Consider the following 19,298-nt stretch of genomic DNA (forward strand, 5'->3'; position numbering starts at 1 on the left):
GTTTTACGCATGCGCGGTCTGCCTATTTCAAAACCCGGTGCTGCCTGCAACGTCCGCTGTTAAAAAACGCCAGTATTTTATATCCACCTAAAAGGTAATACGATACTTCTAAAGTTTAGCCGTCGTTCCTAAGTGCTTATTCCAAAGAAAGTACTTCTTCGCATTTCATTGATGTGTCTGACGGCTATTTTGTTAAAAACGCGCGGATTTCAAACGCTTGTTTACAGTCAAAAGGTGGGAGCACGTGCCAAGTGCCATCCATATCTTTTTTAATCGATATTTTTTTAGTAGCGTTCAAAATAAATTTACTTCATTGAGCCTACGTGTGTGTATTTTGTCTTCTTTAGAAAGAAGGTACACCCGTGAGCGATATGAAGGTGAACAGCCCCCTTCTTGTTTTTGATGCTCCTGCAAGTTTTGGAACAAGCTCTGTTCCAGAAGAGCTAGGGCTAGAACGCAAAGTTTAGACCACAGTCCACAGTGGTTTAGACCCCAAGCCACGTACTATCGGGGAAAAATGAAATGCGAACAGAGGAGCGCGTGGCTCGCGCTACAGGCTGCGCCGCCTGGAAGTGAGCCTAGGAGCGAGGGTGCGTGGCCTACTCCGACGTGTTCACGCCCCTCCCTCTGCGCTCCCCAAGCTTCAGCAGTGTGCCTCTTAGTGCGCTGAAAGCTATCACCGCCAGAGGTCGGCATTTTAGGTCGCCCTCACTCACCCTCACCAACACAGCCACACTCACCTAAGCCCCTCACTCACCCTCACCCTCACAGCTACACTCACCTTCAGCCCCTCAGTCACCCTCACCCTCACAGTCACACTAACCTTCAGCCCTTCACTCACCCTCACTGAACCTCACGGCCCTCACGCACTCACCGCCCTCACGGCCCTCACGGCCCTCACGGCCCTCACCGCCCTCACCGCCCTCACGGCCCTCACGCCCCTCACTCACTCATGGCCCTCACGCCACTCACCGCCCTCACGGCCCTCACCGCCCTCACGGCCCTCACCGCCCTCACGGCCCTCACGGCCCTCACGGCCCTCACACACTCATAGCCCTCACGCCACTCACCGCCCTCACCGCCCTCACGGCCCTCACGGCCCTCACGGCCCTCACCGCCCTCACCGCCCTCACGGCCCTCACCGCCCTCACGGCCCTCACCGCCCTCACGCCACTCACCGCCCTCAAGCGCCTCACCGCCCTTGCGGCCCTCACACCCCTCACGCCCCTCACGCACTGATGGTCCTCACGCCACTCAGGCCAGCTTCAGATGGGGCAATTTCGCTCAGAAACTTTACGTCGCAACACCAGCAACACGGGCCGCCCGCGATCACACGCAGCAACCAATTGCTGCAATTTGCCATCGTCATCATAAAATTTTATTTTTCTTGCACTATTTAGACACAATTACGCGTTATAAACGTGTTTTTATTTAAATCTCGTTAAGAATACTAATGCACCTTTCTGAAACAGTTTATTTCCAAAAAAACGATCGATTTCAAACCAGAACCAAGTCTTTCGGTGTCATCATCACCGGCACGAGGTATCACGTGAAAATTTTGCGTCCCTGATTGGATGCAGCCGCTTCAAACGCATTCGAATTGCTCCGAGTTGCATGGCCCTCACGGCCCTCACGGCCCTCACCACCCTCACGGCCCTCACGGCCCTCACCGCCCTCACGGCCCTCACGGCCCTGACCGTCCTCACCGCCCTCACGGCCCTCACCGCCCTCACGGCCCTCACGGCCCTCACGGCCCTCACCGCCCTCACGGCCCTCACGGCCCTCACCGCCCTCACGGCCCTCACGGCCCTCACCGCCCTCACAGCCCTCACGGCCCTCACTCACCCTCACACTCATGAATTTTCCTGGTTCAGAAACTCACTCACCCTCACCTCACCTGTGAAGATGAGGGTGAGTGAGGGTGAGTGAGGGCCCTCATGAGTGAGGTTTGCCGAGGTATGATCACCGCTATCTTTGCTGGCTCAGCGCGTGCGGTGCGAAGAAGCTCGCCGCACTCGCCGAGCAGGCAAAGATAGCGGTGACAGCTTTCAGCGCACTGAGAGGCGCACTGCCGAAGCTGGCGGAGCGTAAATCGAGGGGCGCGCACACATTGAAGTAGGCCACGCACCCTCGCCCCTAGGTTCACTTCCAGGCGGCGCAGCCTGTACCACGAGCCACGCACTCCTCTGCCTCTGTTCGCATTTCATTTTTCCCCGATAGTACCATTTGAGACGTTGAGAGTTAATATAGCTTTAGGGAGCCACAAAACAGGCAATAAACCAGGTAAGGTGTTCACCTTCATATTGCCGGCGGGTGTACAAGGAGACGCTGTCCAGCTGCGCGTATCGCGAAACGCCTTAATTCGAGCGCAGTCACGAACAGGGTGGCAAAAACTGGAGATCACGATGCTCGCGCTGTGTAACCGGTGTGACGCCCCTTTGTAGTTTCTGCAGTATGTATATTTCACTTGTATGTCCACGTGAAAAACAGTATAGTTACAAAATCAACAGCTACAATGACTGCGTTTTTTGTTCTTTTTTTAAGTTTTGTAAATTGCAAGTTTTACGTGAACCAGCTTTCAGTTGTAATTCCCGAAGGTAAAAAGATTTAACATGGTTTGCATTGACATCACATCAGCCACCATTTTAGTTGCCTAGCCACCCACCGCTTTCGCCTAGGCGAATTTGTTTTTCTCGACAACAGCAAGTAGTAGGAATATAGTAATCTTCGGTTTCATTTGTAATGTTAAATTAACCAATGACCAATATTCTTTTTTTAAGTTATGTTAACAATTTGTTGATGGAACAGTACGTACATGTTTGTCACCAAGCAGCAGCTGTCATTCGCAACTACTAAGCATTATCTGACGAAACGATACCCATGAAACAAGTTCTAATAAAAAGGACTGTCTGCTAATTCATGGCTAGTGGCTTAGAATGGGGTAATGGGCTCACAGCACCACTTGCTGAGGCAGTTCATGTCTAAATTGAGAGATGGAGCTCCGGTCGATTCCTGAAACCTTCCCCGCATACTTCTGCAATCACGTGCGTATCAGCGCATGTGTGCGTCAGTGTTTTCTTCGTCAACTAGCTGGGAAGAATCATAGAAACTGCGTCGGCCGAAAGCATTGGTTTCCCACACTGAATACATACGTCTCCTTCACCATTGATGATGTGCACGTAAGCACTAATTGCGTGCCGAGGTTCAAAATGTACTTTGCACACAGCGGAGGTCTCGTCCAATGTCTTGTGCGTGCAATGCAAGTTCTTATACCACAATTTTCGCTGCTCCTTGTCTTTGGGTACACCAAACAAAAACACCTTTGGCAGTTCCTCCACATGAGCATACCCTGTCCTTCAGCCAGGCACAAAGCAGTAGTCTCGCCAGCAATGAGGCATTCTTGCATTTGAGTCAAAGAACAAAACCGCAAAGCAACAGTAATCACAGTGACCACACGGCAAAGACACGCAGACAAGCACACGCAAACTGCAGTCACTCATTCATTGCCAACACCGAAGGCGGACGCAAACGCGCGGCTGGGCGTAGCCGGGATGCAGGACGCTTCAGAAGGAGTCGACAGCAGCGCCACCATCGGCCTCCCAGATAAACTGCCTCACCTCAAAGCACGCTGTCAATTGTGAGCCCACGGCATGTAGCTTGCATTTTTGTTGTTCCCGTCATCAGAATAGAGACAGGTGAAGTCTGGTTCACAAACAGAAACGACCGGAACAACTGTGACTCACGATTGCTTTGCTAAGCTACGTCTGACATCGCTTGCCATGTTGTGCACGGGTATAAAGGAGGCTGTGGTACGGCGAACACATGTCCTGGCAACTTTGCCGTTGTTGTCTTTTCGGCTGGTCCGAGAGCAACCAATACAAATGGGTGAACCATGCCTTTCGTCTGTCTCTGTCGAATCGTAACTTATATTTGCTGCTCCGGTCTTCATACAGTTTCGCTGGATGATACATCAGAATGCAAGATTTAATGCAATATATTTGTCCTTTGCAAATACTATTTGGGCCGGCGGGACAGGCATAAAAATATTTTTGTCATCGTGCATGAAAACAGCTTCCTGGACATCACTTAACATGCACAAACATTTTTTCTACACCATTCACACTTTGAAAAGATGAATTTTCAAATTTCAATCAACTTCTTCCTTGCCAAAGGTCTTGTGGTGAGAGGCAGGGAGCACATTTCACGCTGTTTTTAAGCACGCCTTAAGTTCCGTTAGGCGGCTATTTCTTTGCATTGTTGATGATGATGATAATTTTGAGGCTGTTCCCTTTTAATCGGGCGGTCTAAAATGCATTGAACCTAGCCACAAAAAAAATTAGTTTTTTTATTGTTTTTGTGTCCATCTCCACCGATCTTCCAGCTGCCATTTAGTCCTTTCGGCAGAGTCCTTGCACTGCTCGCCGTGATGTCCAGGCCTTGGCATCACCCCAGCTGCTGACAGCTTAGACAGGAAAGCACAATGTGCACGATGGTTTCGGGCATTTATCTACATGCCCGGCATGATGTCGATTCCACCCTCCAATCGAAGCGCTGTCGGTACACCGATATTCTCTGCAGCCCTACAGCGTATACTTCAAAAAGCAGGTGGCTGCCCAGGCTATGGCCATACAAGGTGTTCTCCGCCGATATTTCATATTTTCGGAGGCTGTCCAGCTTCAGGGTTGACTTTGGCCAGGCCGCTTCTGCCCACAGCAAGGCCTCCTCCTCACGCACCCTCTTCCGCACCTAGATTTCTCACCTCTGCTCTGTGGTGGTAACCACGGGCACAGCGCAGAAGCAACATTTTTTCTCCAGCTGGCAGTCGCTTTCTCCACTTGGTCTGCACTCCTGTCAGAGATATATATACAAACAGTCTCTTGACCCACCGACTCCTGTCCACGAGTCGCAGCCACCCGTCATACCCGATCTTACTGCTTGCTTCTCTGGCCTCGAACGATGACCATCCGAGATCTCCTTGGACGGCCTCGTTTGCAACCATTCTGTGGCATCCTACGGCTCAGTTTGCAAGCGCCGCCAAGTGCCCAGAGTTAGTCTCTACCGGCGAATGCAATGGCCTGAAAAGCGCAGCCAGCGTGCAAGAAATCTCGGAGGCCATGGCTAAACACTCGCTCGAACCATTGCCAAATAGTGTGTACTGCTTGAACCAGACTTTAGGTGCTTTCTGTGCCAAAGACGTTTTCGCACGTAGAGTGGCAAGCAAGCAACGAGTGTAAGAATGGAAAATGGATATATTTATTTTGAAACACCAAAACAGTACCCCTTACATCGGTTAACAAGCCATAAAAGATACAAAACAACAACATATATGTATACAAATGATGTAGATACATGTATTGTGCCAAAATTGTGTATCTCTGCCACTAGACATTGCAAGTTTATTTTCGTTTTGTAAAATGTTTAAAATTCGTGGCATAAAATTACTTGGTCATACATGGAATTGCACCCGATGGGTGGAAGTCATTTCACATATCGTTATAGCTACTCTGCACCCATAAAATACTTTTTTTCAATGAAGACATACTTTCACGATATAAATGTTTAAAAGAAGCTTCCGAACAAGCTGACAACATTCCTGCAATCACATACTAAAACACCAGATGCATTCAGCCTGTTAAAAAACAACTTTCCTAATCCGACAATACCACTACCAGAAACAAAATGCTCCCAGAGTGACAAGATAAGTATAGGGCACTTCTCCCAAAGTACTTACAATGACGTACCCAACAAACCACGGATATCCGTCGGACATCCATGGAAGGTATAAATATCCTGTGCCTGAAGCGGACGTCCGTAGAACGTACACCGGACATCCATTTCTGTATATCCAAATCGGAGATGTGCTGGATGTCCTAGGGATGTCCAAATCAGATTTTCAACGGATATCCGCAGAACTTCCACCCGTGGAGGTCCACAGGACATTCATTTCTGTACATCCAGATCAGAGATGTACCGGATGTCCTAGGGATGTCCAGAAAAGACTTTCAACAGATATCCGCAGAACTTCCATCCGTGGAGGTCCATAGGACATTCATTTCTGTACATCCAAATCATAGATGAACTGGATGTCCTAGGGATGTCCACATCAGACTTTCAGCAGATATCCGCAGAACTTCCATTCATAGGTGTACACAGGACATCCATTTCTGTACATCCAAATAGGAGATGTACTGGATTTCCTAGAGATGTGCACATCAGAGTTCCAACAGATGTGCAAAAAACATACATAAATGGCAAGTTATATATGGCCCCAATTGCTTGGGGACAAACTTTAACAAAATCACTTTTATCTAAAGACGTCTGAACCATGCATGGTTCTGTATTTCTGAAAGCATATATTTTACAAGACGTTTTAGAATTATAACTTTATGGGCATTTAGGGAATATTAATTTGTTTAAAGAGTGTATTCAAAATATAGTTTATACAAAGTACTGCTCCAGTTACTCGTTGTTTTTGTAACTTCCGCGAAATAGTGAATCCTCTACCTCCCAGCCTGAAGGATTACAATGAAACTTTTTGGAATGCTTTCCTTAAAAAATCTAGCCCACGAAAACACCAACAGAACCAAGAAGGAAAGCTTAGGTAGCTATGTGATGAAGATGAAAAATAAAATTCCCGGTGTATTTCTTCATGTTGAACGATTTTTAGGATTGGGGTTGAGAATCAAGCGCTTTCACATTACTTGGACTATCCGATTGTACTTTGGCTGCTTCATATCTGAGTAAAACCCGATTTCACTAAACAATTTTACTCTTGAACCTACGTTTAAAAGCAACATATATTTAAAACTGCAGCATATTCAATCGGAGATATAGGCTATCACGAACATCTGCACCCGACACGACACAGAACAAACATGACATGGCACTTTTTCGTGTTTGACCCAGACGGGGCAGTGATCAACAGAAGTTGGTGCTCTGAATGAGCATCTTCTACCACATTGCCAATTTCGGGAGCAGCCCTTATAGTCTTGGGAGAAACCCACAAAAGCTGCCAATTGCACGTTTGTGATGACTGCATTGTGCCCTATACCTCCATTTACTGAGAGCAAGCACCCATCACCATTTTATGTAAAATATAGATGTATGATAGTAGACAATATGACAATAGCTCTCGTTAATGTAAAAAGAATCGTTCTCCCAAAAATTTCTAAATATGGTACACTGCCACCTCTCTAGCAGTGCGGGAAGATTCAGACAGGTCTCCCTTTCATTTCAACCAGAACGGCGTGCAAAGCTTGCCATGCCAAAGATTAGGTACTTGGAGGCTTCAAAAGCCAACAGATGAGTATTTGCAAAGGCCACCGCCAACAACGAAGCTGACACTAAATAGCAATCAAAACGCTGCTTCGGCAGTTGCCGTACATACGGGGTGTTTCCAAGCCCTACTCGGACATTAAAAAGATTCATATAAATAAACCCACGAACTGGATGCAATTATACTTTCCACAAAGGTGCCTTTAGGCAATGCATTTATCATATTCAAAATGCAGGAGTGCAGGTTAAAAAAAAAATAATTTAAAAACTTTTTTTTGTGCAGATAAAGGAAAAGGGCAAAAACCGTCCCGTCGACGCTGCTAACTCGCAGAGGGCACAAGGTAAATAAAAAACCTGAAAGTTTCTTTGAGGTGAACACCGGAAAGCAGATCCAGCAGATCTGGGCGTGCCTGGCACCATCCACGAGTAGCAGCATAAACAAATGGTTTTGGCTGTTTTCCTCCCCGTATATACATGCTTTTCACTGACATCATATCAATCCATTTCGCACCACCATGGAAGAGAGAGAGGGGAAAGTTGCTTTTGTACAAATTTTGAGTGACGGGATAATCTTATCATTTTTTAGAGGGACAATAGCAACGTCTAGGACACACAAAAGAAAGTCCCGGCGAGAGGGGAATTCCTCCTTCCCCTCTTCTTTGTAGTGGCCAGAGACTTGATGGGATGACGTCAAGCCTCTGAAACCTACACTTATAAAATTTGCATATGATAAATGCAGCATCTAAAGACACTTTTGTGTAAAGTATCAACACCATTCCGTTCAATAGTTTATCTATAAAATTTTTCCACACATTGTACCACTACAACGCCACGACGTCAAGAGGTGCAAATCTTGAGGAGAAAATCCTCGCCCTCGGACTCGCTGCTCCTGCTGGGATGCGATCGTCTCCGCACGACGGGCGGGCGGTACGTGAGCACCGCCTCGGGCCGCAGCGTCCGCCCTTTCGTCATGAGGTAGTAGAAGTAGTGGAAGCCCTCGCCAAACTCGTGGGTCTCCAGGGACCAGCGGAAGTCCGGCTTGGCGTACAGGGGGCCCCGGAAGTGCGGCTGGGAGAAGGTGATGGAGACGAAGCGGCCGCCGTCCCGCAGCACCCTGCTCACCTGCGGAGTGACGGTAGGGACTGCGGTGACTTAAAAGGGACACTAAGAGTATATTTTGAATTTGCAGTTGATGGTGGACATAAGTCTGTGCTATACTTTCAGCACTGCCAATACTAGTACACGACTGAGGCAGGCTTCGGTGCAGCATGAGTGTTAAGTTTGGAGGTTTTTTGTTGTTCTTTGTGTGTTCTTTGTGTATGCCTTGTGGGTGATTTCTTTTACTCCGCCAAAGGGTAAAAATTTTATTCGTGGCAGCTTCCCTTTGAAGCGAATGAGCTCTCTTCTATTCGTCTTTTGACGAGAGCATTTCTTGCAGGTACCGTGTTACATTTCTTGCGGAGTATTCTATTACAAGCCGTGCATGACGCAGTCGGCTGTTTCTTTTCTATTGTACTTTCGGTACGCATGGCATGGAATCTTACACTGAATGCAGAGCACCGTGAGACGCTGGTGCCTGCTCACGTAGGCACTCGAAATGCACCTGGGTTTGGGCATGTATTCTACTGTGGTATAGGACACGTGAGCGCACAACGCCATGAAGCACCAAGCTTACTCACGTCCGCACTCGGGATGTGCTGCGTCCGGTCTTGTAGGCTGCGAGTACTCAGTGCTGTAGACTGGGATGAGTAAGTGATTACTTCTGTAACCTCGGGGCCTGAGTGTGCGCTGGCTAGAGAGAAAGGGGGATCCCTCGCGGCGCCTATATACGAAGAAGCGCGAGAACCTTCAGGGAGATGCGACTCTGGGACCAAAATAGATTGAAGGGTTATGCTTTTAATGCAAGTTTTTCTTCTCCCGTATATTGCTTGTCATTGAAATTAAACGTGGCCGCACTGGTCACTAAACGTCTGCCCCGTCGTAACGTGCTCAACGGGACCAAACTTTTCTTTTTTCGTACAAATTTCGGCGCTTTCAATTATCCTTTGATTAGCATCATCTGAACCTGAAGAAGAAGGAGTTTGTCCCGGAAAGTTGACTATGAGAATCTACCACGGCAGTAAAGCAGATCTGACAAGTAAAATACCGGTGGCGACAACCCCGACAATGAAAACTTGACAGCAACTGCCAAGGAGGCACATCCTAGTTGCGAAGATGAGGGAAGGGATAGGTTGGGTGCAATCCTTTCGAAAGAGCAAGCACATGCCGGAGCTTTGAGAAGAGATTTTTGCTATAGCTGCAGTAGCACGAATGCGACATCTGTAAGGCACGATGAACCACGAAACAAATAACAACACTCACAGAACCAATGCTAGTATGGGTGTAATGAATACTCGTATACCTTACTCAACAACCTCTATTTTTAAACTCAAAGTTTACACACTACCACTTTACAAACACCATATAGACTACAAAAACAGCCGTCAGGAAAAGAGAATTTTCGAGCCGAGGAAAGAATCGCCTCATCCCCCCCGTCTAGAGCTGAATCTCAAGTGGAAGCATCATCAGCACCTCCACACCGGGAAAACAATGTCTATGTGGGCATACAGCTGGCAGCGAAGATTCCCGCAATTATGAAGTTTAGAAAATTTTGCTCCTCCATCACCACCTCGGTTTTTCTTTTCTTTTTGTCTTTTGTTGACATATCAACAGGGCCTAACCCTATGACCAACATCCGATACATCACTGCCACAGATGCCCTTGTAGAACCAAAATGAAATACTCAAGCCCAGAATCAAGGTGGCAATGCGGGCAAGTTGGCACTCAAAGGTCTGCAAGGACCAAAATGGTGATTGCCATAACAACAGACAGCATTCAGTTAATCACCTCACGAGGTGTTGGTCGTTAATGTGTTAGTATCTGTTTGTGTCCTGTTAGCAGGAAGGGAAGGCAATGTGGCTACTTCCCTAGGATCCAGTGACTTTAGCTGAAGAAGGTTCCAAAGAGGACAGAGGATTCCAGTTACCTCCCTGAGGACGAGGTCCACCTGAAGCTGCGTCGCTTCCGACAGGTTCCAGGGGTCCCTCTCGCGGACCATCATGGCATCGAGCGTGGCCTTCTCTATGACCACATCGAAGGAGGAGTCCGGGAAGCACAGCTGCGTGGCGTCCATGACATGCCACTTCATCTGGGAGCAGTGGTCGCAGTGGGAGGCCATGTTGTCAATGACCACAGCCGAGTAGTCTATGTTCTCCACGTTCCGGAAGCCGTCCCTGAACAGCAACTCACTCAGAGGGCTGTTGCCGCAGCCTGCAAAAATAGGGGCCCGTTTAGTTTACATTCTGGAATGTGCAACTCCACTTTCTGAAATGTGTGGCTTCACTTAGGACACTCTGCTTTCAAGTTTATTTTATGCAATCTCTTTTTCTTAGGTAAGGGCAGTTTGTAAAGAATATTTTACAACCTAAAATTGCTCGACACGTCACAATTTCGCCCGAGTATGTCTTTTACCTATTTGCTTTGCAACATCGAAGTCAGACGAGAGATTAAGTTTTTTGGTCACCTACTTGCTATGACCAAAAAAGCCTCGAGTTCACTATTTGTATTTTTTGTCTAACTCTGTAGAGTTAGGTCATCACAGAAAGCCACAGGCCCATACCCATAGATTTGCGACGCCTTACAAATTACTAAAAGATATATACATACATACATTATTGCTTGTTATTAGACTCCATTATGAAGCAAGCACAAGGTAAATGCTTTGGAAACATTTTAAGGTGTTAGGGGACCCAATGGAGATGATCTGTTGTGACTTATCATGAAAACCTGTGATGTGGCATGTCCTTAATATTGTATTGCTTGCCCCAATTTCTGCAAGCCATAATAACTACAATGACAATGCATATAACAATGTTGTTTAGAAAATTTTATTTACAACAGTGGTGTCATGCCCATAACAAAACCAAAACCCGAGAACGCGCTGCAGTGGCGGCTTTTGGCTCAAAACAAAAGTTACATCAGTTGACCAGCTCTACCGGCCCCCCATCTCCTTATTGACTGCTGTGAAGAGCAAATTAAATGGTGTTGACATGAAAACTACAAACGGTTCACGCAGTTAGCAAAGAGGGTCATATTTTATGCTGAATCCAGCCTGCTGACAAAACACCATATAAATCATTAGTTTGAATATTAACAATGGCCCTTGGCACGAGCACCATAGCCTACCAGGCTGGCATGCTTGAATGGAGTTAAGCAAAACTCTTGGTGTGTCTTATGGAAAGTGGTTGCCTCACTGAGTGCACATGCTGAATAACCTCATATTTTAGCTATCACTAGCTGCCATAGGATTTCATGTTCCAAGCGTGAATTAGCAGAGTCCATCACAGTTTCAAGTCTCAAACACCTGACAGCTTCTGCTTGTTTAACTATAATTATTGCTAAGGCTAGTACACCAGAAGAATAGCATGCAGACTGGAGCCTCCAAGAGTTAGTGAATTAGCCTTGGCATTTCACGCTGTCTCAGGTCAGTTTGCTTGGAGCGAGTCGGCCCAGCTGCTGTAGGAGACGTCAGCTGACACATTGACTAAATTGTATATGTTTTACATGTGATGCAATTTTATTTCTGCCATACTGCACACATTCCAATTCACTGTATGCGTGGGGATGATAGTCAATCACTTTATATACATTATATTGACACTGCTCAGCGGTTCCATCGACCGATATCACGTCCGAGTCGCCAAATATATGTGGGGATGATAGTCAATAACTTTGTATACATTATATTTACACATTAAAAGAAACCATCCGAGACATTGGTCGATGAAACTGCCGAGCAGTGCTGTCTCCGAGCCTCGTGTCCCATGGAGATCTGGCTGCTGTGAACTCTCTCCTCATGCTTCCCAATATCATTGTTTTTGGCGCGGTAGTAGCACAATTAACCACTACAGATGCTTCACTTTTCTGATTTTTGTTATGGTCACATTTTATGTGTAAGTGTACATGCTATCAACAATCTCAATTTTCTTACCTGCATCAAAAACTGAAACAGTCCTCAGTTGAAGTGAATATTTACATCAGGTAGCCCGTGAGCTTTTATTGCAGGACCCGCGCTGATCTAGTATGTTTTTCTAATTCTGGCATGGTTTCAATTTCGATCGCCCAGTTGATGAAGTAATACGTCTCAGCACTGCATGCCAATGAAGTCAGCGCTCACTTGCATTGCGCCTATTCACCTTCATGAGAGCCCCCGTTGAAACACGGACCTCTGGGAACGTGCGGCTGGGCTGAGCCACTGGTATCGCTGTAGCAATACCAGTGGCGTAATGCCGTGGCGTATATTCGCCCTAATTAGCCGTTCGCTCGTCCCATCGCACTGCCAGTTACAATGGCGAGCACCGCGCTGAGGCTTTGTGTCTGTTGAAAAACTGTGATAAATTTTTAGGGAGGCGAACCTCCGCAAAGAAAGGTTGCCTATGTGTCAGGTCTCCGGGGTGGAGGAAATAATCCAGGCATAAGAACATTTGTTGTCTGCGAAGTGCGTCTCGCAAGTGCAAGACAATGTCAACTGTAACATCTGCCTCAAGATAAATGCTCTTTTTCTTTATGATGGTGCTCGCTCTTCAAAGTCAGGGCTATTCAGGCAAAGATGACGATGCCATATTGTTTAAATTTTCTTTTCGTGCACAGCTGCGCTGTCGCATACATTCCTTGAACCCAGGTCAGTGCTCTTTGAAACTGGGAGACTGAAGTTATCGGCTGCCGGAAGCATGCCACGCCTGTTCTAATTCATTTGAATGAAGTTAATGACAAGGCATGCAAAGCCTGATCGCAACACTGGGTCAAGTTCTAATAAAAAACTGAAATGGGACATCAATAAAGGCCCTTTCACACTCTTGCGACCGAGTACGACTGAGAGAGACGAGATCTCTTAAAACTTCTTAAATGTTTCTAGAATGAGGGGACACACTGACATTGTGGCGCCATCTATCCGGTGACCCTAGAACTGCATTTCACAAAAGCGAAGGTTTTGCGGGATTTCCGAGGTCAAATGTGCGTAATACCCATAGAAAGGCTCGTTTATAACATTGACAAAAGTTTTTCGAGCCAAAAAAGAAAGAATATTGCGCGAGAAATAAAAAAAAATATGCCGGACCGCCGAGTTTACACTGCTTCCCATTAGATGGCGCCAGTGTGTTCTCTGGTTTAAGAAGTTTTAAGGAACCCAGGTTTAAGAGGTCGCAAGCAGTCGCAAGAGTGTGAACGGGCCTTAAGGCCACCGCTCATCTGTTCCCAGGTATTTCGAGTGGGTCGAACAAAAAAAAACGTTCCCTATACGCCACGATACTTTGCTGTGTTTGCGCACATCTGCCGCTGCCGTCAAAGTGGTAGAATCGCGATTCATGTACATGTGTCACTAACCCACTCATAATTTTATTAGTGAAGAAAATGATCTCCAATCGACTTGCATTTGCGTCATAATGCGACACCTTTTTTAGCTTTTGTTTATGTGACTGCAGAATGATATTTTGAACACTGTTGCTGTTCACTACTAATAAGATTTTTTGTATCACTATTTGTTTTGTTTGCTGTTTAGGTACAATTAAATTCGACATATCTTGAGTCTTTGTGCTAGGAAAGGATCGTCAATATTACTTCACTCTCTCTGCAAGAAAAGATTATTTAATTTTAAATTTCAGTCCTGAATGTTTAGTTATTGGCCTTTGTGACGTGCCCTGTCCTCGTCCTCTTTATGTTGCTTTCAATTTATACATCTAACATTTCCAACACACTCTTATGGGTCGACGGAGGAATGTCCTAGGGTCTAATGTTTTAGAGTTCCTTGGAAAGTAATTATGCCTGTTGTAGGTTAACTGCATCCTTTTAATAATATATATAAAAAAAAAGTAGAGTACAGTCGTTACAGTAAATCTCTTTTCAACTATGCGCTCAAGTCGGTGCACAATACGGGCTATGTTTATCTGCCTCATTTGTCCTCAAGTCTTTCGCTGCTTACTCGACTTCTCCTGTAAGCATTGGGGAACGAAATGGGTAGAAATTACCGTGAGAGTACAGGTTGAGCTGGGGTGTACATTAACAATTTGGATGAATTGCCCGAGACCAAGGCGCAAAAACTGAAAATCTCAACCGTGGAAGAGAGATAGGTGTTTCTGTCTCTTCCACGGTTGATGTTACTAGTTTTCTCGACCCAGTCTCCACTAATTCATCAAAATGGAAAACTGGCAGATAAGCAAAGTGAGCTGGGCTCTCAAATCTAAGCTTGTTTAAAAAGTAACTGCATAATCGGGTTTATTTTGTAGACAGCCACGGGGAACCATTGTAGCTATTACATTAGGAGCATCTAACATTGCCGACACGCTCAAATTGGTCGACCCAGGGATGTTCTAGTGCCTAATTTAGAGAGGCCCTTCGAAAGTAATTATACCTGTTGTGATCATCATTATAACATTGTTTTGGACATCATTTTAATAATATATAGAAAAACCGAAATACATGCAGCCGTCAATTTCTTTTCAATTGTGCATTCAAGTCAGTGTGCAATATGGGCTGTGATTATCTGCTTAATTTTTCTTCAAGTGTTGTGCTGGTTACCCGCTTTCTCTTTTTAACATCAGAGAACAAAATTGGTGGGTCAGCAAAGTGAGCTCGGTTCTCAACTTTAAAGCTGTCTAAAAAAAATGGCAACTGCGTATTCGGGCTTCTTTTGTTGACAGCCATGGGGAACCATTGTAGCTATTACAATAGTGGCTTATCATTGAACATAAGCGTCGGATTGTGGTCCCCACGGGCGCCAGCTCAGTCCCCCCTCAAAGTGACGACTCCCCCAAGCAACGCAAAACTCTAGCATGCTCTTGTGCGTGATCTACAAAAAGTCCCTTTTAACGTGACAAGTAGGCGTAGCTGCATTACAGAATCATGCGACAAGATAGAGAAACAGTAATTAACCCTGTCCTCTGCACAGCTGGCAATTCATGCTTCTGCCAATCTTTCTTGAATCACCTTCCAGGAACCAAATCAAACTTTTCGGGAGACAGATACCTTTCTGTTTAATACGATGCTATGGCATTTGAGCACCTTTTGCATTTGGTACATTACTTTGTCAAGCGCAAGGCCAGCATGACAAGTGCACCAGCCTCCCGCGTCGTCTGCTCCTCGTGCTGCTAACAAGAATGGGTGCGCCTCGCCAGGGGGAGGAGTGGCGCTGCGTATGTGCGGCGACACTTCAGCCGCACAGCTCTCTAACGGCCGTAAGGGCTTGCCAGGCTTAGCGAGGAGTAGGAGTACGACTGGGGGGGGGGGGGCCACATCCCATACCATTCTGGTGGCCTGGCTACCACACTTGAGTGACCCTCGCAGCTCACTGATAATTTAAGAAGCCTAAAACATTGAGAAGACGATGAAACTAGATGATCGGCACAATATACTTCCATGTGCCATCGACTTTCTACGTTTATTTGCCCAAAAACTCCGGCCCGTCAGGAGCACAAAAAAACATGCACTAGCATTCTACCTTATGTATTAAGGAAATTCTTAAGGAAATTGCATATTTAAAAACGCAAGCATCCTATTTGGCCGTGACGATATGTCGTGGAGAGAGGTTGGCAATAGCAAATCCGAAACTTTGTGACTAACCAGTACCCAAGATTTTGGGTACTGGCATATTGAAGGCAGAGCCGTATATTGGGAGAGTTTGGCCAGTGGGTGTGGCGACGAAGGCGCCGGAGAGGAGAAAAGTAAATGAAAGGGAGGAGAGCGCCGAAGGAGCGAGAGAGAAAGAAGGGAGCAGAGAGGGAGGCGACCGCCATTTCTGAGCAACGCTGTCGGAGACTGGTCGGAGAAGAGCGCTGCTGAGGCTACGCGTCGTCTGCTACGGGCCGGGTTCTTTTTCGCCCGAATAAAAGTTTGTGGCCATACGCCGAAAAATCTTCATTTATTAGCTTTTTAACCCACCGAGGAATAACAGAATGTCATTTTCTTGCCAGAGCCAGGGATATAAAAGGCAATAATCGAGATTTAGATGCCGATCCCACGCATTCCGCCGGGAGAATGATCGAAGATGGCGGCCCTCTTCACTCAGCTGCGAGCAGCCGGGAGTTTGCGCGCATGCGCTCATGCCTCTCGCTCTGCGCCGCGTGCTGATTGGCTCGCTCGGGAGGAGAGCGTTACGGCGGCGAGATCATAGACTGACCCAACTCTCCCCATATACGGCTCTGATTGAAGGATAGTGGGTAGACCTCAAGGCAGTTTGCTTTGAAGTCTACCCACTATCCTTGAATCAGAGCCAATCAGAGCTCGGCATCCTCACGTCACTACAACCCCTGCAAAAGAAGCAGACGAACTTGCGCTATGCATTGCTCTTCGCAAGAAGAAATTCGGCCGCAGAGCGACTCATTTTTGTGTGCCACATCGTTATTTTAGTGTGCCATATCGTTAGGCTACATAACTGGATTTCCAGACTAAACGCTGTAAATTGCCTCGAAATTCATCATGTCGGACCAAAGCGCGAGACCAACATCCAACAGCGGCGACCACAAGGATCCGATTGAACCAAGGAGGTTAGAAGCACTAGGAGGGGGCACGTTGCAATACTAGTGAAGCCTAGTCATAAGAAGTTTAAATGATATGTTGTAACAAACGTGACCGTAGATCCCTGTGGCAAATAGTGCGCGTGACATGTCACGTGTGAGATGGATGGTTGATTGTAGAAGGATTCCTTGCAGGCTTGCGAGCGCTCCGTCCCGTAGGTTTTATCAGATCGAAGGCTAGACTACAGTTGCCTAGAGAGCTAGACGAAGGCTAGCTATGGTCACGTGATGTGGTCGTTGGCCTGGTGAGGAGGGTAAGGAGGAAAATGAGAAAGAGGCGAGGCGTCAAGGGAGCATGGCTTGTGGAGCTACACGGCTGACGTCATGCCCTCTCCTACTTTTCTATCCTCCTTGGATTGAACCAATGTAGGCACTGCACATGCGCATTAACGGCGCTTGCGCGATACACACGCCGCGGTGCAATCCAATCGCGGAGAGGCATACAGCACACAGCACGGAGGTTCCTGTAGAAATCGGCCTTACCGAGCATGAGAATCCTGTCCGACTGTCGGACGTGTCTTCTCAGAAGATAGGCGTAGTTCTCGTAGGGCACGAGCCAGTCATATGTTGCTTCTTGGCGGTACCTGGCATCCCAATATGCCACGTCGGAGTAGCGGGAGTTGTCCTTCGGTATCTCCAACGTACCGTTCATTCTCATGCCGCAACTGCAGACACGCTGCTAGGAATTCGAACTTCACAAGAAGAAACGAACGCTGGCAGGAGATTTCAGCAGGACAACCCAACACGTGCCGCAGATGCCACGATGAACAACAAACCTTCTGCTTAATTCATTCATTTGCGGAGGGGAGAGACAACTTCGGGCAAGCCGTGAACGTTTCAGACGCCATGTTTGTGTTGGTGTGTAATGCGCGTAGGCAAGGTGAAACGAATAGAAAGAAGACTCGCGTCGAAAACATTGAAACGTTGGTAACGTTGCACAACACCGGACTTTCTTGCCATGGAACGCTGTAATGACACTGCGGGCGTGAATTAGGTGTTACATCTAAATCATTTATTTTAGATTAAAAAAAAAAAAAAACACTGGTTAAGGGAATCCCTGGAAGATGGAGCCACGGGTACGGCTCTGGGCAGTTGCGGGGCGGCCATTGACGCTAGTTAGTTTTGGTTTCAGTTTTAGATTTTCTCATGATCATCGTGTCGTGACGGGACACGCTGCTTGCGTTTTCATGTCTGCTACTTCCTACAAGTGTACAATACTGAGGCGTTGCCGAGAGATACCGAAAAAACACTTGGCATTGCTTTTCTGGTTCTCGATGAGCCGCATTTTGGGCAAAGGTAGGCACATGTTGAACGATGGATTGCAACGTCCCTGCTGGTGCCCCTGTCGTGCAAGCACGTTCGGATGCGCGTGAAGAAAAGTTATGCAGGCTTCCGAGTTCACGTGCTTGGCTCCGGGAGTACAGAAAAGGCTGTCTGATCGAAACCAAAACCACGCCACTCCGCTTCGTGGCGGTTCCCAGACTGCAACGCGCGCAGTGTTGCATGGAGGGATCTTTGAAAGTGTCCTATTAAAGTCCTTTGGATCAAAAGTAACTCGAAATAATGAAAATAGTAATATGTGAATTGAGATCACAATCTATAAATTCGTGCTGTAATTACACAAAGTAAACATGAGTCACCAAATGTCACTTAGGGGGAATTAAAGTCGATTGAATTAATAGTAACTCAAAGTAATCAAAACAGTAATCATAATGTCAACAAACATAATAGTGTAATTAAATTAGTTGAATATTAGCTCAAAGTAATCAAAAGTGCCATCACAATGTCAATTAGGCTGAATTAAAGTCCATTGGGTCAAAAGTAACTTGAAGTAATCAAAAGAGTATTAATAATGTCAATTGAGTTCATTATAACACGAAGTAATAAAAAAGTTGCCAAAATGTCAATTAGGCCGATTCAAAGTCCATCCGGTCAATAGTAACTAAAAGTAATAAAAAATCGTAATGTAAATTAGCTCAAACTAATCAAAACAGTCATCGCAATACAAGTGAGGCTGAATTAAAGTCCTCTGGATCGAAAGTAACTCGAAGTAATCAAAAGAGTAATAATAATGTGAATTGAGCTCACAACCGACAAATTGCTGCTATAAGTACACGAAATAAACAGAAGAGTCACCAAATGTCATTAGGCCGAATTAAAGTCGACTGGATTAATAGTAACTTAAAGTTTATCAAAACAGTAATCTTAATTTCAATAAGCATCATAATTTAATTGGTTGAATATTAGCTCAAAGTAATCAAAGTGTCATCACAATGTAAATTAGGCAGAATTAAAGTCCATTGGATCAAAAGTAACTTGAAGTACTCAAGAGAGTAATGATAATGTGAACTGAGTTCATTATAGGTCACTTGGAGGTATAACACGCAGTTATCAAAAGAGTAGCCAAAATTTCAATGA

The 19,298-nt window shown here is 46.2% G+C and overlaps 1 protein-coding gene across 1 annotated transcript; it reads right to left on the reverse strand.

The window, feature by feature from the left end:
* Positions 1 to 5,231: 5,231 nt before the first annotated feature.
* Positions 5,232 to 17,897, reverse strand: LOC120836297 (EEF1A lysine methyltransferase 4). Its single transcript, XM_040208207.2, has 3 exons — positions 17,364 to 17,897; positions 10,301 to 10,584; positions 5,232 to 8,397 (listed from the first exon to the last, which is right to left on the reverse strand). The coding sequence occupies exons 1-3, from the start codon at positions 17,536 to 17,538 to the stop codon at positions 8,113 to 8,115; spliced, it is 744 nt and encodes a 247-aa protein (XP_040064141.1). The 5' UTR covers positions 17,539 to 17,897; the 3' UTR covers positions 5,232 to 8,112.
* Positions 17,898 to 19,298: the final 1,401 nt, after the last annotated feature.

Source organism: Ixodes scapularis, unplaced genomic scaffold (assembly GCF_016920785.2).
Source record: "Ixodes scapularis isolate PalLabHiFi unplaced genomic scaffold, ASM1692078v2 PGA_scaffold1__304_contigs__length_218370807, whole genome shotgun sequence".
Taxonomy (NCBI): domain Eukaryota; kingdom Metazoa; phylum Arthropoda; class Arachnida; order Ixodida; family Ixodidae; genus Ixodes; species Ixodes scapularis.

Excerpts from the sequence above, each read along its gene's own strand:
- LOC120836297 (XM_040208207.2), bottom strand. The coding sequence starts at position 17,538 with ATGAGAATGAACGGTACGTTGGAGATACCGAAGGACAACTCCCGCTAC. Across the intron at positions 10,585-17,363 it reads GGACAGGATTCTCATGCTCG|GCTGCGGCAACAGCCCTCTG; the intron begins GTAAGGCCGATT and ends CTATTTTTGCAG. Across the intron at positions 8,398-10,300 it reads TGGACCTCGTCCTCAGGGAG|GTGAGCAGGGTGCTGCGGGA; the intron begins GTAACTGGAATC and ends GTCACTCCGCAG.